Consider the following 23,476-nt stretch of genomic DNA (forward strand, 5'->3'; position numbering starts at 1 on the left):
AGTGCTCTATCTGCTTAAATCATTACAGTTCTTGAGATGACAGTATTCCACAGTGACAAATTTAGGAAATTCGTGCATATTAACATGGAGTGGAACCTTATACAGGTCTGAGTGATGTGGATTGTGGCGAGATTAATGTCAGAATCAGAGACGAGTCTGGCAAGGTTACCTCAACGTCAGGAACATTGTGCTCCATCCAGCAGGGGAATATATTACTGGGAACGAAGAAATGGCAGAGGAATTAAATGAGTACTTCAGATCTGTGTTCACTGGGGAAGACACAAGCAATCTCCCTGAGGTAACAGTGGCTGAAGGACCTGAACTTAAGGGAATTTCTATTTGCCAGGATTTGGTGTTGGAGAGACTGTTAGGTCTGAAGGTTGATAAGTCTCCGGGACCTGATGGCCTGCATCCCAGGGTACTGAAGGAGGTGGCTCGGGAAATCGTGGATGCGCTGGTGATTATTTTCCAGAGTTCAATAGAATCGGGGTTGGTTCCTGAGGATTGGAGGGCGGCTAATGTTGTGCCACTTTTTAAGAAGGGTGGGCGGGAGAAAGCAGGAAATTATAGACCAGTTAGTCTGACCTCAGTGGTGGGAAAGATGCTGGAGTCTATTATAAAGGATGAAATTACGGCACATCTGGATAATAGTAACAGGATAGGACAGAGTCAGCATGGATTTATGAAGGGGAAATCATGCTTGACTAATCTTCTTGAATTTTTTGAGGATGTAACTCGGAAGATGGACGAGGGAGATCCAGTGGATGTAGTGTACCTGGACTTTCAGAAAGCTTTTGATAAAGTCCCACACAAGAGGTTAGTGAGTAAAATTAGGGCGCACGGGATTGGGGGCAAAGTACTAGATTGGATAGAGAATTGGTTGGCTAATAGGAAACAAAGGGTAGTGATTAACGGCTCCATTTCGAAATGGCAGGCAGTGACCAGTGGGGTACCGCAGGGATCCGTGCTGGGACCGCAGCTTTTTACAATATATGTAAATGATATAGAAGATGGTATCAGCAATAACATTAGCAAATTTGCTGATGACACAAAGCTAGGTGGTAGGGTAAAATGTGATGAGGATGTTAGGGGATTACAGGGTGACCTGGACAAGTTAGGTGAGTGGGCAGATGCATGGCAGATGCAGTTTAATGTGGATAAATGTCTGGTTATCCACTTTGGTGGCAAGAACAGGAAGGCAGATTACTACCTCAATGGTATCAAATTAGGTAAAGGGGCTGTTCAGAGAGATCTGGGTGTTCTTGTCCACCAGTCAATGAAGGCAAGCATGCAGGTACAGCAGGTCGTGAAGAAGGCTAATAGCATGCTGGCCTTCATAACAAGAGGGGATTGAGTATAGAAGCAAAGAGGTGCTTCTGCAGCTGTACAGGGCCCTGGTGAGACCACACCTGGAGTACTGTGTACAGTTCTGGTCTCCAAATTTGAGGAAAGACATTCTGGCTATTGAGGGAGTGCAGCGTAGGTTCACGAGGTCAATTCCTGGAATGGCAGGATTGCCTTACACGGAAAGACTGAAGCGACTGGGCTTGTATACCCTTGAGTTTAGAAGACTGAGAGGGGATCTGATTGAAACGTATAGGCTTATGAAAGGATTGGACACTCTGGCAGGAGGGAACATATTTCCGTTGATGGGGGAGTGCCGAACCAGAGGACACAACTTAAAAATACGGGGTAGACCATTTAGGACAGAGATGAGGAGAAACTACTTCACCCAGAGAGTGGTGGCTGTGTGGAATGCTCTGCCCCAGAGGGCAGTGGAGGCCCAGTCTCTGGATTCTTTTAAGAAAGAATTGGATAGAGCTCTTAAAGATAGTGGAGTCAAGGGGTACGGAGATAAGGCTGGAACAGGATACTAATTAGGAATGATCAGCCATGATCATATTGAATGGCGGTGCAGGCTCGAAGGGCAGAATGGCCTACTCCTGCATCTATTGTCTATTGTCTATTGTCTATTGTCTATTTACATCTTTGTGGATTGGTGAATGAGCATTGGTATCTGACATGTGCCAGTCTCTAAGAACCCACATGGCACATCTCCGATTGACTTACTTCAATGCAGCACCTTGGGTTGCACCAGGAAATGCTGCAGCAAGGACACTGTGTGCTTAGGGACGTGCACCCAGCTCATGGACTGGTTGCACCCTGTGGGTCCTGCAGAGTGGTGGTCTGTTTCGGTGTCTTCAGCATAGTGGCTCCATCCTGGGACAGCAGCAGTCTTGGTGATGAGGTGGGTCTGGCCTAGGATCCCAATGACCTGAGATTCCTTGAGGCAGCTTCTGTGGAATCTTGTGGCCTGGGATCCCAACAGTCCAGTGTGATGGTCTGCTTCAGTGATGGCTTCGATGTTGGCTTTCTGCAGCAGTGGAGAATAGAGTTCCTGTCTTTTCCTCAACCTTGGGAACCCATGAACTGTGAATTGAACAAAGGTGGACTTTGTCTTAATTTTTTAAATATATATGATTTCTGTTATTAATATAGGCATCTTAAACACTTTTCATTATATTTTTACAAAGAATACAAGTGGCAATAAATGAATATTCTGCTCTGTTTAGCCTTCATTCAGAGGGGTTCAGGCACAGTAAATCAAGGACATCCTCTGATACCAGTACTGGGGCTTGGGTGCAGTCAGTCAGCCAGCAGGGTGATTAATGTCAGGATACTCTCTACATAAATTGAGAGAACATCTCTAAGACCTGTTGCCTGCCTTGACTCTTTCTGCACTACTTTGGGCTGTCTTCCTCGTGGAATGAAAGGGACATAGGCATAATGTGACATGAGAGTGGGTGGCACAGTTGTTACTATTGGTGCAGGGGGAGAGGTGACCCGATTAAATGAGTAGGCAGCACAGGAAGGTAATGGTGCAAAACAATTTTCACCCAGTGCAATAGTAAGCAATGCTGGAGGCAGCACTCGACTCAGTGCTTGTCTGGATGCCTTGCAGTGTTTTAAGTTTGGGCCGGTGCCAGGGATAGTGGTCAATGCAAAATATCTTAACAGTGCTGAGTTATTCTCGGATTGTGCGAGATAAGATGGGGCTAGAATTGGACAAGAGAGATGCCATAAAAGTAGGGTGGATAGTTAATGAGATGACTTGAGCAAGATATAATAAGTAACTCACTAGACTTGGGTGAGAATCCTCCAAATGACTCTATGCAACTTGCATTTGAACAAAAATATGTAAGGTTCAGCTCTTTAGGATGAAAAGGAAAGGTAAAAGAATGTTTATGATTGGTCTGTGACTTGGAGGGGGAATTGTTGGCATTTCCATTATTCTGTTACTCTTTTTATTCTTTGTGGTATATGTCGCGGGGGGGGGGATACGCTGTTCAAATAGGATTGGCAGCTGCTGTGAATGTTATAGAGATTATGTAATGTAGCCTCCGCAGCAGTAGGTGGATAGTTATTAGGTTTGGTAGCTAAGGCACTGACCGAATGGATTGCATTTCCCTAGATGATAGTAAATTCCTTGAGTGTTTTTGTGTCTGTACTGTATTCCATTACATTCCTGCCTTGGACCTTGTAGATGGTGGGGCAACAACACGGAGTCAGAAAGTCAGCTATGCAGTGACTAGTCCTCATAGGCTGTCCCTTGGGATGAAGATGACCTGTTTCCAATTTGATTTGATAGATTCTGAAATGGCTGATAAATCCACTGGGCAATTTGAGACTCTGCAGACAAATAGAACAGTTGGTACTGAAGGATTGCTCAAAAACATTATTCAGAGGTTTGTACACTCGCTCTGACACCTTGACCCTGCCTCTGCCTGCTTCCAGACATATCTCTCTCAATGTGTTCCATGTCTTCCTCAATAGACCTTCTCATTTTGTTCATTCACAGCAGGGTCTCCCATGAATTAAGGTAAATAGACAAAGTATTTTCCCTGGGTGAGGGAGTCCAAAGCTAGAGGACATAGGTTTAGTGAGAGGGGAAAGATTTGAAAAAGACCTAAGGGGCAACTTTTTCATGCAGAGAGTGGTGTGCTTATGGAATGAGCTGCCAGAAGAAATGGTGAAGGTTGGCACAATTACAACATTTAAAAGGTATCTGGATGGATACATGAATAGGAAGGGTTTAGAGGGATATGGGCCAAATGCTGTCAAATGGAAGTAGATTTATTCAGGATATTTGGTCAGTGTGGATGAGTTGAACCAAAGGGCCTGTTTCAACGCTGTACATCTCTGATTCTATTATTCTAATTAAAGGATATGTTTGATTTCTTCAGAAATGCTTTGAAGAATTACTAAAGCATTTCCATTTTCCTGTCAGGCAGTAGATAAGCACCAGGAGAAAAAGTAGACAATTCAGTCCTTTTAGTCTGCTCCACTATTCAATTCAATCAAGGCTAATCTCACCTTGGCCTCAACTCCACTTTCCTGCTGAGCCTCATAACTGCTTAAATCAGTACAATTTCCTCCTTAAATTTATTCAATGTCTCAGCTTCTACTATACTCTGATTCTTTGAGAGAAGTAATTTCTCCTCGTCTCTGCTTTAAATCTACAATCCATATCCTAAAATGATCACATCTCTTTATGGACTGTCTCACATGAGGAAGCATCCCTCTATATCTACTTTTGTCAATCCCCTTTATGCGATTGAGACGTCCTGCCCAGCGAAGCTGATTTAGAGCCCCTGCTTTGGTCTTGCAGATACAATATGGATATTGTTAATCCAGTCAAAAGTCTGGACTGCTTCGTTATTGGGCAAGTTGTGAATGGTAATGAAGAGTGTAGAATCTTAACAATCACCTCCACTTCTGATCTTTCACAGACAGTGTGTTATTCATGGAGTAGCTGAAGCCAGCTAATTTGAGTAGATCAAGGACAAACAAAGACCACGTCAGGGAACAACAATTTAATCAGCTTTCGTTGGCTTTGGCTGAGGGACTGGTTTCAGATTGAAAACTTCTAATAAAACAAATAGAACATCATCTTTTCTTTCTGAAAATGCAGTGATCACTAACTGAATATTGTAAATCAGAGCATAGTAATGATGACTCACACAAAGCATGGTCATTTGCATCTTTGGTTGGAATGTTTTCTTTGCTGAAAAACATTTTCTGTGAGTGGACTAATATTAAGTTGGGATTAAGTTTAAACTTAAATGGCTGAAGATTTATTTCACAACTAAATTTTCCCAATGAACTGTTTTGAGTCTGTTCTCAGATGAATATGATTGGGTAGACCTCACACGAGAATGGATTGTAAAAGATCTACAGGTGGAATTTGCTTGGTGGGTCTTCTTTATCCATGTCTTTGTGTATTTTAATATGTTTCTTTGTAATGTTTTTACTACTCGTTGGAAATAAACACAAAGGCACGCTGTGCTATCTTTTGCGACAGGGCTTCTTGTGACACCTTGAACACTCATATTTACCTAAAGTCACCTGCTGCATTTCTTTTTCTTTATTGATGACTATTTTCCATGTAATGGAAGCCCAAAGATAAATTTCCATTTGGAATTGGAAAAAAAATTTGAAACTTTGGCATTTTAATGTAACTGCATTTAGCCTTATCCTTCAATATACTATTGTAGCTGTATAGTATAATCTCATTTACCATGTTTCTGGGCATGGTAAGATTTAATCCTATATATTTATTTATTCTATATTTATTCTAATAATTCTGTTCTGCAATTACATTAGTTTTATAAACCTAAGCCTTTCATATGGCAAAATGCATTTCTTTCATCAGTATCAATGATACAGGGGCTATTATTGGATGGTGAAATATTGATACTACATTGAACCTGAACACTATACTCGGGGTCAGTTCCTATCATAGAATCTCAGAGTCAATGACCATGGAAACAGACCTTTCAGTCCAACCAGTCCACATCAACCATGTTCTCAAATAAAACTAAGGTTCCTCATGGGAGACTGGTTAGCAAGGTTAGATCTCATGGGATACAGGGAGAACTAGCCATTTGGATACAGAAAGGTAGAAGACAGAGGTTGGTGGTGGAGGGTTGCTTTTCAGACTGGAAGCTTGTGAAGAGTGATGTGCCACAAGAATCAGTGGCAAATGGTGTACATTTCTATGACTCTATGATTCTAATCCCACCTGCCTGCTCTTGACCCGTATCCCTCCAAACCTTTCCTATTCATGAACTTATCCAAATGCCTTTTAAATGTTGTAACTTTACCTGTATCCACCAGTTTCTCTGGCAGTTCATTCCACATATGAACCACTCTGTGTAAAAGAGTTGCCCTCATGTCCTTTATGAATCTTTCTCCTCTCCCCTTAAAAATATGTCCCCTCATTTTGAACTCCCCCACCCTAGGGAAAAGACCCTCGGAATTTGCCTTATCTATGCCACTCACGATTTTACAAACTTCAATAAGGTCACCCCTCAAACTCCTATGCTCCCGTGAAAAAAGTCCCAGTCTTTCCAGTCTATTTTTATGTCTCAAACTAGCTATTCCTGGCAAGATCCTGGAAAATCATTCCTGAACCCTCTCCAGTTTAATAAGATCCTTCCTGTAGTAATGTGACCATAACTGCACACAGTACTCCAGAAGAGGCCTCACCAATGTCCTGTACAACTTCAACCTGATGTCCTACTCAACTGGCTGAGCAATATAGGCAAGCATGCTAAACATGTTTTTTTAACAACCCTGTCTATCTGTGATGCAAATTTCAAAGAATTATGTACCTGTGATAGGTGGCAGACTTGATTTCCATGCCTGTTTACTTATATTGATATTGTGAGATTGACCAGATATTAAGTCCTCAGCAACGTGAAGGTTTATTCCCTTAGAAATGGGGTCAGAGTTGCAATGTCAAAATGTTGCTTTGGGACAGAAAGAGCCTTCTGGTCTATCTCGACAGAAACAAATACAGAGTCATGAACACAGCCCAGTCATCACACAAACCAGTCTTCCATTGACTGACTCCAGCTACACTTCCCACTGCCTTGGAAAAGCTGCCAATAACATTTATAGACCTCTCTCATGCCGGTTATACTGTTTTCCACTGTCTTCCATCAATGGACGATGTAAAAGTTTGAATACACTATTGAGCAGATTCAAAAACAGCTTCTTCCCCACTGTTTCAGACATTTGAACGGAGTTCTCAAATGTTAATATTGATCTCTATCTCTGCACCTTGTCTGTGCTGCATCACTGTATTCTGCACTCTGTTCTGTTAACTGTTGCACTTTGCATGGTTCAGTCTGCCGTAGAGCACGCAAAACCAACACTTTTTACTGTACCTCAGTAAATGTGACAACAGTAAATCAAATCAAATCAAAAATCATGTGATGCTGCCTAGTTAATGCTGAATCTTCATCAATACTGGTTCACTGGCTGATCCAATTCATTTGCACTTTGGATCAAGTTCCCCAAACCAGCATGACCTCCTCTAACAACAGACACTAATTCACTTCCACTATCTTGAACTCTAAAGGTAGTGTTTGCCCCGAACTCACTCTGGCACATGAAGAGTCAGAACTACTATATAGTATCCATACACTATAACCAGAAAATAATCCTGTGGTTTTAACCAGTCTGGTGCCATCATCACTGTGGATGGGACATATAATGCTAGCTCTCTTGATAGCACAATTGGCAAATTCTGAAGGATGTTGAATGTGTAGAGGTGGCAAAGGTGAGCTGAGGGATCCTGGATGATGATTTGATGGATAATTTGAGGGGGCATAAGCTGGCATGGGAGTTGAGTGGAGGATGAGGAGTAGGGTTTAGCTGGCATTTAAAAACTGTCAGGGAACCAAAGTCCACCTCCTTAAGCACCCAAGTGCAGCTCAAAAATTACATTATGAACTAAGCCCCAATGTAAAAAGACCAACATTATGAAGTCAAACTTGAACCAGGTGTGTTGTTTGTAATCTGCGAAAATGTGCAGGCCTCGTTTTCCTAAGCCAACAGGAAGGTTTGGTCCTTTTTGTCTGGTTGTAAATTTTAAAGTCCCATATCTGATCTGAGGTGATAGTGATTTGCCTGCATGTATAATATTATGGAATCACCTTCACATCAACAGAAAATGTACAATACACTGCCTGAACGTTAAATTCCTCTGATCTTATAAATATTGAACCCAGTGCAGATTTTAAAGAGAATAGTTTATGTTGTATATATTTTCATAATAGAAATATTGATTATTTTGAAATGAGACAGCCTCATGTTATAATAGAATGAACAAAATAAAGGGCCAGATGTAATTCTTCTGATGTGGTTTTTAACTTCTGATGTGAACTGGAGGGAAATTCTTACAGGCAGCGGAAGGACTGAATCAGATAAGGATGTGGATTTTAAATGACAAAGAAAGTCATTTTCAGGGTCTTTGGAGTGGTTTTCTATTCAACTTTGTAGAGTCTCACTGAAAGTTTTTAGTCAAAGTGAAGCTGTTATCAACAAATATAGTCAACTAATGGGATGTTTCTTAAAGACATTTGTATCTAAATCAAAGAACCCTTTTTCTAATCTTGTATAGATCAGTAATATTAATAAGAAATTTATGGCATTCCACTTTCAAAAGGGCATTAAAGACTTTGAACTGGTTCATAGATCAGTGAAGTTTCCAAAATGTTGAGGCAAGTAACAGAATTAAATTTTCAACAAACCAAAGACATAGGGAAAAAGTAAAGCATTTTGATTTTGGGGCCTGAGTTTAGGGGCTATACAAACACTTTGCTGATATGCAATTGTAACAGAGAGCCTTGCTCATTTTTAGCAGCTTTTGTAAAATGGCAGTCACGTTGACTTTTTCAGTCACTGAAATTTATCAATAGAACTACAGTAAAATCAGCACGGAAATTGACATCCTGTTAGTTGAACATCAAAGGGTACATCACCTTCCTTCCACCCCTTGCAGACCTTAAAACCCACTCCTCTCTCCCTGCTTCTAAGATCATCAAACCATCTCCAATTCATTATCAGAGTTAATGAATACTTCTTCTTGGGACTGGTTACAGTCCTGGTGATGCCCACTACCATGCTTTGATGTTTTTGGAATGGAGCTACTAGCCACTCTGCACTAAGTTAGCCCACCCATACCATGTTCTGGCTATGGATCAAGCTTCTTGCAGGAATGAAACCACTGGACTTTCCTTCAGAATCCGGGATGAGCCATCTGCCACCATCGCCAAATCCAATCCTTCCAAGTATACTTCTGCCCAGGTCTTTAAAATGCGAATGAAAACTGAGCATATGTTAAGTGTGTGTAAAGATTGGACAAATTATATTCTATAAGTTTGATAGATGAGTGAAACAACTTTCAACTAAGATCGCCAGCATGGCATTTCAAAAAAGAGGAAACTACTTGGTGAGGAATCAACTTTGAAGGGATAATTATAGACTGAGGTGATCTGATGCTGTGCTGGCAAGTATAGGTCTGCTGCTGCTGCTAGGATTGGGTGGTAGATCCTGCAAGTATCGTGTCATGAATAAATGCTGGAAATACGTAGAAAATCATCACAGGAGGTTTGATATGTGGTAAAGTTTATGACACATTGGATTGTACATGGTCAGTGCAAACCTTACCTTATTCTATTTTGCAGAACAATTTAAATGAATTTGTTAACTCGTAGCACTTAAGCTGTTCTAACCTGGTTAGCTCAGGAGGTAGAACAGAAGATTCTTACATTCCAGGGTGGTGGGTTTGAGCCTGACTTTGGGTATTATGTCTTATCGAGTATATTTTGTAAATAAAGTAAGTATCACACATAAAACTACCAATAAATAAGAGCCCATGTTGCTGTGGCATTGATATTAATAGATAATTGACACACTAATAGAAAATCGAGGTTTGGAATAAAGGGGGCATTTTCAACCTGTTACTCGTGGAGTACAACAGGAGTCAGTGCTGGGCCAGAATTACTTACAATATATTTTAGTGATTTGGCTGAGCATATTGTCTATACATTAGTCAGGTTTGCAGATGGCACAAAATAAGTGGGAAGGCAAGTAGCCAGAGTAACAGAGTCTACAGAGGGATGTAACAAGGTTAGATGAGTGACCAAAAACTTGTCAGATAGAATATCAACTGAGACAATATGAAATGATGCACTTTGGCAGGAAGAATGGAAGAATTAAATATCATTTTAAAGGGAAAAGACAGCAGAAAGCTGCAGCACTAAGGGATTTGGGAGTCCCCATGTGTAAATCACAAGAGCAAACATCCAAGTACAATGAGTAATGGGCAAGGCAAATGGACAATTGGCCTTTATTTCAAAGGGAATGGAGTAGAAGAATGGGGAGGTTTTGGTAAAACTATAAAAGGCACTACTAGTTATATCATGCCTGGAATACTGTGAACAGTTTTGGTCCCCTTATCTAAAGATATACTGGCATTGGAGGCAGATCAGAGAAGGTTTACAAAGTTAATTCTGGGCTTGGAGGGATTTTCTTATGATTGGAGGTTAAGTAACTTGGGCCTGTACTCAGTACAGTTTAGGAGAATGAGAGGAGACCTTATTGAAACCTTATTAAGATTCTTCGGGAGCTTGACAGGATGAACGCAGAGCAGATGCTTTCATTTTTGGGAGACCCTAGGCCACAGGGCATTCTGTCAGAATAAAGGGTCTCCCATTTAAGATAAAGATGAAGAATATTCTTTTTTCCTCCAAGAGGGTAATGTATCCCTGAAATCATTACTGCAGAGGGCTGTTGAAACTGGGTTGTTAAATATATTCAGAGCTGGGATAGATTTTTCATCAGTAACAGAATTGAAGCTTGTGGGAATAAGGCAGAAAAGTGGAGATGAACAGAGAACAGATTTAATGGGCTGAATGGCCTAATTCCACTCCTATGTTTTTGGTCTTAAGGTGTTTGAGTTAACAAAACAGCTACGGGACCATTTCTCTTCACTATTTTCTGTTAAAGTAATTTATGCTTCTGCTCTGAATTAGTAGCCTACATTTTTGAACTATAATTTCCTGCCTATTGACTGTAAAATTAATGTTAACCAACCTGACTAAGAAACAGTGTGTTCTCGCTTTATAGATGTCTGCCAACATGTGGCTTAGAGATGCTCCCAGGAGCTAATTTTTACTCAACTTCCGACCTTTCCTGCCCTGCTACGTTTTCTTGTTTCTTTAAGAACCTTCAATCATGGAATGGCTAGTTCTTTTTTCCCCAAGTCTGAAGGAAAGATAACACCTGCAGTTGAAAGCTTCAAATTTCTGCCCCTTCTAAATAGGCAGAGTAATTTTTATGGAAGACACAGGCAGATGTTTTTCTGTGGTTGGAGATGAGGTGAGATAACATCGTTTCAGAGGCTTGTAAAGTGGAGTGTATAGGTTGTTCAGCAAGAATGTTGCTGTGGTTTTTAGTTAGCATGGATCTACTAACAGCTGTCTGCATTTCTTCCTTCACACACCCAGTCTTTGAGGTAGCTGCTAATATCCCTCAAAGTGGAAAATGCAAAGTGAGTTTACTTCACAGCAGGCAAGCAGTGGGAAAATGCTTGTGAAATGTAGAAATGATTGAGCAGAACACTTCTCAACCTTGCATCAAAATTGTCAAACTGTTTTTTGCATGGAATTGGTGCTTTGATCCAGCAGAAAACAATTAGGTAACAATAGTGCAACAAGCATTTACAAGGCTCACAAAGAGGTGTGATCAGGATGTGGATGGCAAACTACAGAAGGAGGGAATGGAAAGTGCCCAAAAGGGGAAAATTTGACTGTAGTCATGGCAACTAAATAGGTAGTCTTCAGTTTAATGACAATGATGTTCACACGCTCCTCAAACTTAATAGGGAAGAAGGGTTTCAGGAGGTGGTTTGTAGTATAAAAAAGAAGTTGGAAATTCCCATTTATTTTTCAGAATGATTTTGAAGAAGCAGACATCCATGGAAGCACAAGTCAGGCAGAGCCCAATGCGATATGATGGACTCTAATAAGGTTTCAATAAGGGAAAATGTTGGCTCCAGAGGGACTTTGGTGACTGGAGGGACAAAGGGTATTCAGTTACGACTTTTCATTTGCAATCATGCATGACTTGTGATGACGTGTTGCTGGTGAGGGATATAAGAAATTGGTCAAGTTGGTTTAGAGAGGTTTCTAAAAATGGTAGAGTTGAGGAGATGGCAATAAATAATTTGGAGAACTTGCAAAGATATCTTGTCCAATTGACCATACAAAATGAGTGAACTTAGAAAGTGTATGTGACAGATTTGAAGAGATAAGACACCTTATGCAAATATATGGAAAGTTAAAGTATTTCTGTTAACTGTATATGGAAATAGGTTCTATGTGCAAGGGCAATGATTTACAGCTATCAATTTGAAATTGTCTTGGATAAACATGATGTGGAGAAGCTGGTGTTGGACTGGGGTGGATCTTTTGCGATAAATTCTGTGTCTTATGATACTGCCCCACTAGTCACCTGATGAAGGAGCAGCACTCTGAAAACTAGTACTTCCAAATAAATCTGTTGAACTATAACCGGATGTTGTGTGATTTTTAACTTTGGATAAATATGGTAGCATTATTAGTCAAGTGTACATGATTTGGAGATGCTGGTGTTGGACTGGGTGTACAAAGTTAAAAATCACACAACACCAGGTTATAGTCCAACAGGTTTAATTGGAAGCACACTAGCTTTCGGAGCGACGCTCCTTCACCTGATGAAGAAGCGTCGCTCCGAAAGCTAGCGTGCTTCCAATTAAACCTGTTGGACTATAACCTGGTGTTGTGTGATTTTTAACTTAGTCAAGTGTAATAGACTAGATTATAGCTATTTAAAATGTGATTCTCAGTTGTTAGTTCTGAAATTTCATCACAGTAGAGGGTTATTTAGTTGACATCAGAATATTGACAGTAACCAATCTTCACTATATGAATTGCAATAAGATGGGATCAAAATGATTGCAATATGTTAAAGATACGTTGTTAACCATAGAGTATGTTCTTTAATTTTGTACTTAAAATATAGGCTGTGGGTTTACAACTGCGTAGGTATTTTTCCAATTCTTTCCCACTTTGTACTGAATATTTTTGTTATTATATTGCTTTTTCAGTGATAATCCACATCCATGAATGACTGAGATCTATATCCTTGACCAAATCTTTCCTTAGCAAATGTCACCACACTTACAGCATATTCACTTAAAAATATACTGTTAAAGTCTAATATCATTACTAATATTATGTAAGCAATTCAAGCAGAATTATATAATTCTTTAACTCCTTAATATAATTCCTTAATTCTTTCCGTTTGTAATCAGATTTTTTGTTATATTGCTACTTTTTTGAACAATAACAGCTTATATTTACATGACCATTTCTTTCTAGAAGGACAAGGGCAGCAAATACACGGGAACACCACCACATTCAAATTCCCCTCCAAGTCACTCACCATCCTGACTTGGAAATATATTGCCGTTGCTTCACTGTCGCTGGGTCAACTCCTGAAATTCCCTCTCTAATGGTATTGTGGGTCAACCCAGGGCAGGTGGACTGCAGCGGTTCAAGAAAACAGCTCAGCACCACCTTCTCAAGGGCAGCCAGGGATGGCTCAGCCAGCGGCACCCACATCTCACAAAATGAATAAATAAAAAAAATTATGGAATATTTAATACAACAATGTGCTCACATTTTGATTGGGAAGTGGAGCTTTATTTTGCTGCTATTCTCACATCATTCTCTCCAGAATTGGTGACTCATGCTGGGCATAGTCTTATATCATTTGAACACTCCAGTAGCCATTCCTCATGCTAGAGCTGACCGTAAAGAGGTAGATTTCCAATCTGCGGTCATGAGCCTGAAGCACACATAATTTTTGGGAATTGACCCCTCGCCACATCTGCATTGCTCATACAATGTGATTTTTCAATATGAAAGTATCTCCAAATTGTGGCATTGTTGAGCTTGAACACCCAATTACTGGCACTGGGCATTAACAAGGAAGCAGAAGCTGCCTGGAAGCATGATCACTAAAGATACATGACAGCCAGGATGAGGTCTGCCAGTGCCTTGCAGAAAGGTGGAAGCAGTGCATCAAAATGTCAGTAGCATAAACTGGCATGTGAGTGGTCAGATGGTCTAATGTGAGGTGACACACATGAACCAATGCAAGATCCTGCAGGTACTGACATATGCTATCCCATAAAAATAATTTTAGTATCTCTCCACATTAAGCCTGAAAGCTCTGCGCTGACATGCAGGAGACTGGATTCAGTGATTTGCATATTGAAAACTGTCTTCTTATCCTGTCCCAATAACACACTCCTCAAAGAGCTTAAAAAGGCCATTAATTAGAGACAAGCAGGTGTCTGACTTGCTTCACTGCACTTTGAGAATCAGTGCACACCCTGTCAGCAATTGAAAGTCTCACCCATGTGAGTTTGAGCATGCTATTGATCTTGTCAGAGTGTCATTGCATCAGCATCCCACATGTTTTCCAGCATGACATTCTGGCTACTGATCAGGAACAGGAATCTTCCTCGATATCCTCCCTAACCTGGAGTCATAGATGTGCATGACTACTCCTCAATGACTTCAGTGACTCAAATCAACCAACCCTATCCATATGCAGAATTGAACCTAGGTCGAATAACAACTGAAGATGTCCTTATTGTGAAAATTATAACAAAACATAGCTACTCTTACATAATGCTGCTTCAAATGCTTATAAATTAGTAATGTTACTGGACTTTGCAGTATATTTTAACTTTGTGAATACTCTCTAGCCATTGTGACCTTTGCTAAGGGTAGATTTGGTCAAGGGTATGGTACCCAGTATTAACACTGCTTACTGTTACCTTTAATGCCCAGTGAATGGTTTAAATATTCTCAGCTATACTCATGATCATCTGTGGGCAATAATTGTCTTGGGGCATAATAAGTGAGCCATAGTTTGGGCAGCTTCCATGTGAAGCATTAGTTTCTATTGCAGGACTTAATCTCCTTTTAAACCATACACCAGCATACACAGGGGGCTAACTCTTGAATGTTTTTGTACTGATAACTGCAATATTTCTGCACTATGGAGAAGTAATGATAGCAAAGGGCTTTGGGACCCGAAAAGCTGAGCATCCATGAAACAAGTTTAAAGGGATTGTATTGCTAAGAGAAAAAAATAAATAATCTAACTGTAAGGAAGAGGCATTTGTCTGTGAATCATATCTGAGTGGGAACATTTTCACACTTCAGAAGGTAGCTATGAACTGAGAGACTATGACTGATGCGTTTCCGATTCATAGACATTGCCACAACAGTCTAGGTCAGAACCACTTAAAATTTGGTCACTGTGCCCTGGCACACCAGGAAACCCAAGTGTATTCTTAAAACAAGCTCTTTGTTAATGGATCTGGCTGATTATTCATTGCTAAGGGCAAGGGCTATAGCGTAGCAATTTATCAGTTCACATTAAAATGTTCAGGATGCTGCAAAGCTTATTTTTCCTCTGATGAGATTTTGCAACAATAGAGTTCCTTTGCGATGTATTAATGTTTCAGTAATACAGCTCAGTAAACCAGACCATCTCCTGAGCATTAAAAGTATAGGCACATTCAGCTCTTTGATGTTTGTTTAATTACGAGTCTATGTAGTTAGGTAGTTATCAAGTGCACTACCAACCTCCTGGTTTGTTTTTGATAATTGTTTTCATGCTGCGTTTTTGCATCTGGAAATCCGTATGATTTGTAAATCAATTTTACTCCGTAAGCTTAACCTGCTGTATTGAAGAGATTTAATAGCATCAAAATGGTAACTGCTGAGCTAATAAGGAGCATTTGAAATTAATCCAAGTTGGCTAATGATTTGCTTTTTTTTCAGGATCCAGGATTTTCAGCTTTTATTTTTGACAAGCTTCAAGTACCTGACTCTTCAAAACGAGGTCAAAACGAAGGTGAGAGCCGATGTGAGATTTGTGCAACACACCTGAATCAGCTGCGAAAGGAAGCCATCCAGATGGTGCACGCACTCGGCCAGTCAAGTCAGGAAATACCTGAGCTACCACATAGTTCCATTGCAGTGAGCGGTGTTTCATCAAGAATTGCTTCTCAAAATATGGTCACCCTTTCATCACAAAGAGACTGGCCCCTGGTCACAGTACAAGGAAACAGACAACCTGGAAAATCAGGAAATGCAATCTCGAGCACAGAAAGAAGGAAGGGCCTTGGCTGGCCTCAGGCAGGCAGTCTTTCGAAGTCTAGTGTTCAAGTGACTGTTGGTTCCACTGGTCTTAGCAATGCCCTGAACTCAGTCACCATTCAGGCTCAGCAGTACCTTGAGGGTATGTGGAGTATCTCTAGAGTGAACAACTTTCTTCCAAATGCCTATTTGGTGAGTATTTTTACAGCTTTTATCAGAAAGAGTATAATACCTGAAAATCTAAAACTTGGCAATGTGCATATTTACTATTAACTAACATGAACATTACTGCAATTGAGGAAAAAAAAGGAGTTATTTGATACTTTTGAAGTTTCATGTGTAATCAAATTACAAGAATAGAAATGTAGAATACTGACCTGGCATCACATTACCTTGCTGGAAAGATATCCAATTCTGAGGGCAGCCACATTTTCCTTGAGTTAAACTTAGGGGTGCCTGAATCTGTTGTTTTTGGCCCTCTCTACCATTTCTTCAGCCATTGTCTTAATTTGACAAAAGACCAAGCTAAGTTTCCATCCAATGTCCTTTCCATCCTGAAGAATTGCATCTTTTCACCTCTGTTGCATTACATGTCTCAATGCTCCTGTACCTACCTCAACTGAACTGTTGCTAAAACCCTCTTCCATGCTCTTGTCACCTTCAGATCTGTCTATTCCAGTGCTCTCCTGGACAATCTCCCATGTTGCACTCTTCATAAATTTGACCTCATGCAAAATTTAAAAATCGACTACTAACCTGTTCACTCATCACTATTGCACTCGTTGGTCGGTGTTGACATCTGGTCTAGCAGCGACTCAAATTTTAAGTTTTTTGTCTGTGTGTTCAAATCTCCTGATGACCTTGCCCCTTCCTATCTCTGTGAAACCCTGCAGCTCTCTGAGAACTCTGCCTGTTTTCCTTCTGGTCCATTACACATCTACGACATCCTTCACCACACAATTAGTGCCATTGCCATCAGCCTAAGCTCTCAAATTCTCTCCCTTAAACCCTTTGCTTCTGAACTTATTTCCTTCTTTTAATACCCTTTGCGAAACTTACCTCTTTGACCAAATATTTAATCACCTTTTTTAATATCTTCTACTTTGGCTCAGTGTCAATTGTTCTTTGATTACACTCCTGTGAAAGTGCCTTAGGATGTTTTCCTACTTAAAGGTGATTGTTATGGGTTACTTTGAGTTTTGACAGGTAAGAAAATAAATTATCCCTTAGGCAATAGTTGGGAAAAAATGTGTTAAGGAACCTACCACAAATCCAGCATTAATTTTTACAGGTACAATTACAAGTACAGGTACTTCAATTTGCTTTCATTCAATTCCCTCCCTTTTATACCTCCTGTCCTGAAGGTGGCAGCTAACACTGAGATATGATTATTTTGGCTCTTTTGATATTTTGTCTGAGTGGTTAGTCACACCCCAAAATGGGCAGTGAGTGTCAGCAGATTAGTCAATTGTAAATACATGATTGTTGAGCTTTACAACCATACACATTAATGTTCTAGCAGGAGTCACTTGATCACAATTATCAGTATGACCGCTGGTTATTATACCATTCAAGTCCTGAGGTATTGACAATTCTCGAGGGATCTTCGCAACTTGACAGAAATCAGTCTGAGTTGAAAATGAGACCATCTTTATTGCATAAAATTCCGACAGCGCAGAAAGAGGCCATTCAGCCCATCAAGTCCACACCAAACCCTCCAAAGAGCATCTCACTCAGACTCAGATTTCTACTGTATTCCCATAACCCCACATTTATCATGGCTAATCCACCTAGTCTACACATCCCTGGACATGAGGGGACAATTTAGCATGGCCAATCCACCAAACATCTTTGCACGGTGGGAGGGAACCAGAACACCCGGAGAAAAACCCCGCAGACACGTGGAGAATGTGCAGACAGTGACCCAAGGCTGAAGGCACTGGCACTGTGAAGGAGTAGTGCTAACCACTGAGCCACTGTGCCACCCATTTTTATATTCACATTGCCTCCCACACATCCTAAAGGAAGCTTGCCTTAAAGATTAACTTTTAATAATTTGTAGGGTTGATGAAATTAAGAAACTAAAGATTCATTTTGGTATTTAAATACTTGACCCACAACCAGGTTTGGGTCATGTCTACTGTTGCCAGCACGAAACCATTTGTAGTGCTGTTAATTTGGAGTAATATGGCCAGATAAACTGATTGCAAAGTTGAGCTCTGAAAAATCTGCAGTTTCAGTTCTGCTGATGCTGTTTTTAGGAGCAACGTAGCATCTGTGCCACTCCTGCTGACTTCCTTTCGTTTTGTGACTGTCTGCTATTCCCTCAGCATTCGAGCCACTATATCAAATCAGAAGGTGGCTGAGTGTTCAGTGACCCATGATTCTCTGCTTAACACCTAGCAAATGTCTCTGCTCCCCATATCAACCAAGCATGATTGTTATGAGACCCTGAAAGCCCCTCTGAACACCAGTATCCACAGCCATGATATCAGCATTCTAAGTCAGCATGACAACAGTTTAGAATTTCTGAGCTTCTACCCCAGCACTCAGACACTGGGTAACAGTAACAGACACATGATATTAGTGACCATTCATTGCATTATGGGGTCTACATGTGTGCTGATTGAGTTGACCAGCACATTGATGCTGGAAAATTTGAGCTCCAAGCTCCACACAAAACTTCCGAGCCGAGCCGAGCAGCGTCATGATCCTTGACAGTGACAAAAGGTTCTCAGGCAAATCTGCCAATGCAGCAAGCATTTAATTGTGCATTCCCATCACCCTTTTATTCTCAAACCATCAATCTCCTCAACAGTGCCATCTGGGGACCTGGCTATCCCTACCGATGGTGCCCAATGACACACCACCTGCAGATTGTATTCTACCCTCTAATTTACATGTGATGCGAGCATCTCAGCTACTGAAATTGAATGACCATGCTTCTTCTTCAATATTCTGTTGTTCCTTTTGGAATACAGGCTCCCATTTTAGTGCTTGACCAGGTGAGTGATGTGAAAGTGCTTTCTACAGGTTAGCCCATGTCATGTATACCATAGAGAATTAGATTTATATCAAGACAGATATCCCAAGGTTTATTAACAGCTATGTACTGGCATCTCAGACCTACATGTCCAAGTAGATACTTGAATTACTGTTGCATTAGAAACATAGTTGTCTTGCTGAGTAATGGCTGGCTGCCATTAGACTGGCTGCTTATCTATCAGGTAAAAACAATGACTGCAGATGCTGGAAAGCAAATACTGGATTAGTGGTGCTGGAAGAGCACAGCAGTTCAGGCAGCATCCAACGAGCAGCGAAATCGACGTTTCGGGCAAAAGCCCTTCATCAGGAATAAAGGCAGTGAGCCTGACTGGTTAACTGATTAATTTATATGGAGTAAGATTAAGACCTCTGTACTAGAATGTCACATGTGGAGACGAAATCTAGTTGGCCTAAAGATATACCACCCTTGAGACCTGTGCAACAAAACAACATCCCCTCTTTTCCTTTTGGTGAATGGGAAACCTGCTCTGATAAGTTTATACAAGAACACAAAAAAGTACATTAATTCTATTCGGTAAGATGACACTTTGGCAGACATACAATTTGACCAAATCTAGACCTTATACACTTACCATGATCTGGCTGTTTTGCTATGTTGTGCTGACTATCATTGTGGATATATGTGCATCAACTATCAGAGATCTAGGGTTGTTGTATGATATGATGCTTTCAGTATCAGAGTCACCATCTTATCTGAGGGATTGTTAGTCATGTATAACTTGAATGTGTTATCTGTTTCATTGCCACATTTGACCACCATTTGTGACAATGTCATATAACCTGGGTGGACACAATGTAATGGCATCTTCTCTCAAACTCAAACAGGTTGAGGTTGTAAGTTGGCGCGCTGAGCTGGAAGGTTTGTTTTCAGAGGTTTTCAGATGTTGAACTCTGATTCTTTGTCTTGGTTAAAGTTGGGATAACTGACAATATGCTTGTTTGTTATGCTCTTGTATCTTTTTTCTCATTTCTTTCTAATAATGCATTGATACTGGGTGATTGAGTGTTAAGAATGTATGAGGGAAGGATCATGTGATCTATCTGCCACACATGAACGCTGCAGTGAGGGTAAACCATTGCTTTGTGGAGTAGCACATAGACTTAACACGTTTATCAGAAATCTTTGGCAAGTAGTTTTCCATTTAATGATCATGGACTTTACTCCACGAACAATGCATTCTGTGAGAGGATTGGAATGAGAGGAGGAGGTAATGTGTTGAATAATCCTGCATATGTGTTGGAAGGATTACTAATGTACTGTGAATGATTATCAGACACAATTTATTGGAGGAATACCAAATATACTGAAAATGGTGATTAAGGTATCAACAATTATTGCACTAATGCTATGTTTCACAAAAGAGAGTTTGGTGAAATAGTCAGTCATTAGGATGTAGTCATGTCTGGCTTGTAATGGTGCACCATGACTTAGAAGAATTTCATGCGGGCGTGAAAAATTTTCATAATTGTTGAGGTTGATAGAGTTGAAATGTTTCACATAACCTTTGACTGATGTCCTTATTGATGCCATGTCAATAGATGGACTTACGTGCCAGTCTCTTGTTTTATTCAGTGTGCATGTGACCTGTGTGTATATAGCCAAGTATATTATGAAGCAAAATCATGATAGTCATGTATTTGATTTTGAAAATAACTTTCTAGAGAGGCCAAATGCATCTTTGCGTGACCTGAAAGAGTGTGTTTGCTCAAGGACCACCCACTGATGATGATTTCTTTGAGCTATTCCAGCTGTACATCATCAGATATAGTTTACTGAATCGGCTTTATTCACTATAGCCAAAATGAATGAAAGCATTGTGGAGACTATCTTCTAACTCTACTTTCACAATATCCACTTGTAGGTATGGAGGAATTTCTTACTTGCTAGTTGGATTTGAAAATTAGCCATGTGTATCGAAAATACTCATCTGTGAGCCTGGTCTGCATTGCACTTTGAAATTGTACTTGGATCTTCACAAATAGATGTTGTAGTCTTGGAAGTGTACTTGGAATGTTTTTAACAGATAATTTCCTATAGTTTGTGTTCGGTATGCACCGTGAAATTCCTTTTGAGTAAGTAAGTGTGCAACCTTTTGCAATCAAAAGACCAGAGTGAAAGTTGTCCAGAGTTGAAACAGTTTGCCTGAGCTGTTGTAAAGATTTTAGAGTCAAAGAAAAGGACCTTTCATCTTTAATTGACAGGCTTTAAGGCTTCTGGGATGCATCTAGTTCCAATGTGACAAATTTGGAGGAATTAAAATATTAAAGAATACACTTATTGGATGAGAAAGCATTTTCGAGCAATTGAAGTATATGTTGGTGATCTTCCTGCTGTACGTAAGGCATATCTTACTGGAGCAAATCTCAAAGAGGAGATACATTGGTTGCAACATTTAGAATATACAGGATGAAAAATTAAAGAATTGGAAAACAAATCAGGATAAGACTTTTATTCTTAATGGTAAGGATCTGGGGAGAGTTGCTGAAAAAAGAGACCTTAGAGTGCAGGTTCACTGATCCTTGAAAGTGGAGTTGCAGATAGATAGGATAGTGAAGAAAGCATTTGGTATGCTTGCCTTTATTAGTCAGTCCATTAGGGTAGGGGTCGGGAGGTCATGTTCCGGCTGTACAGAACATTGGTTAGGCCACGTTTGGAATACTGTGTGCAATTTTAGACTTCCTGCTATAGGAAGGATGTTATGAAACTTGAAAGGATTCAGAAAAGATTTACTAGGTTGTTACCAGGATTGGAGGGTTTGAGCTATAGGGAGACACTGAATAGACTGAGTCTATTTTCCCTGGAACGTTGGAGGCTGAGGGGTGACCTTACAGAAGTTTATAAAATCATGATGGGGTAAATAGACAAGGTCATTTCCCTGGGGTGATAGAGTCCAAAACCAGAGGGCATAGGTTTAAGGTGGGAGAGAAAGATTTAAAATGGACCTAAGCAGCAATGTTTTCATGGAGAGGGTGGTGTGTGAATGGAATGAGGCGCCAGAGGAAATGGTGGAGGCTGATATAATTACGACATTTAAAAGACATTTGGATGGGTAAATGATTGGAAGGGTTTATAGGGATATAGGCCAAATGCTGGAAAATGGGGCTAGATTGATTTAGGCAATCAGATTGTCATGGATGAATTGGACCAAAGAAACTGTGCCTGTGCAGTACAGCTCCATGACTCTAAAAGGAGATATATTTGTCGCCTTTGTCTTGCAGTGTAGACACCTTCCATTTTGATAAGGTCTGGTCTAATGCCATTTGACAAGTTGACTGACCTGAAGAAATTAATTTGGCTCATGTTGATTTGGCATTTTTTGCTGTTGAAAATTAAGCCTCCTGTTCTTGTTGCTGCAATGTGCAAATGGAAGTTTTGTGTCACCATCATGTTTAGTTTTCTCAGGAATTGCAATGTTAAGTGTGATACTGAGACAATGTGGTAGATATTTTATGATACAATCAATATATCATTGGAATATATCCTGGCTGACAGATAATCCAAATGGTATTGAGAAAACGATATCTACCAAATGGAGTTCCCAAGTTGTCACTTCCTATCACTCTGGGAAGAAGATACCGACCAATATTAGTTCTTCACAACCAATTCAGAGAAATGCTTGGCACATGTGAACTTAGAAAAATACTCTTTTAGGGAAAGAATCTTGTGTGGACATTTTAGTGCTATATTCAGTTGCTTTGAATCTAGATATACTTGTAGAAATGCTACCTTTTTGCCAAACCTAAGTAATGAATTGCATCAGTCTAATGCTGAACGTTGCAAATAATGTTGATTTGTATCTTGGAAACCAATTCTAATTTGACCTTATCATCAATGTGAATACTATTCTTAGGAGGAGGATTATGATGGGTTGGACATCAACTTTCAGGTGTAACGTTGCATCACTTTTAAAATTATCAAGAGAATCAAGCTGCGCTGATAGAGGTTCATCAGATCAATGTTGTGGTCAGGAATTGGTAGCTTTGGAATTGCGGTATCTGTTAACTTGTGGATTGTACTTAATTGTAGATCAGTGCAAACTGTTAGACCAATGATTGATGGTTTTACTGTATCATTGATATAGAATGTTTCAGGTGTCCATCCTGAGGAGCCACATTGGCATTGAAGGATGATAACAATGCAATGGGATGTCAGACCCATTGTAAACAGGTAATCTATTGTTTGTGGAGTGCACCACATTGTGTCAGCTTCGGATGATATCTCAAGTCTGTGGTGTATCAGGTTGACCACATGTATTTTTTGACTGGGATCTGCAAGCTCTAAAATTGCAGTTATCTCTTGGCTAGATAAACCTTAGCAATGTTTTGAACAATTT

General features: G+C 40.2%; 1 protein-coding gene across 4 annotated transcripts in view; it reads left to right on the plus strand.

The window, feature by feature from the left end:
- Nucleotides 1-23,476, plus strand: part of kif26ab (kinesin family member 26Ab) — a 245,943-nt gene that overhangs the window by 81,998 nt on the left and 140,469 nt on the right. For all 4 annotated transcript variants that reach the window (XM_072568617.1, XM_072568618.1, XM_072568615.1 and 1 more), the window contains exon 3: nt 15,759-16,268. In XM_072568617.1, coding sequence (XP_072424718.1) covers nt 15,759-16,268 — 510 coding nt within the window. The remainder of the gene's footprint in view (nt 1-15,758; nt 16,269-23,476) is intronic.

This window comes from Chiloscyllium punctatum, chromosome 4 (assembly GCF_047496795.1).
Source record: "Chiloscyllium punctatum isolate Juve2018m chromosome 4, sChiPun1.3, whole genome shotgun sequence".
Taxonomy (NCBI): Eukaryota; Metazoa; Chordata; class Chondrichthyes; order Orectolobiformes; family Hemiscylliidae; genus Chiloscyllium; species Chiloscyllium punctatum.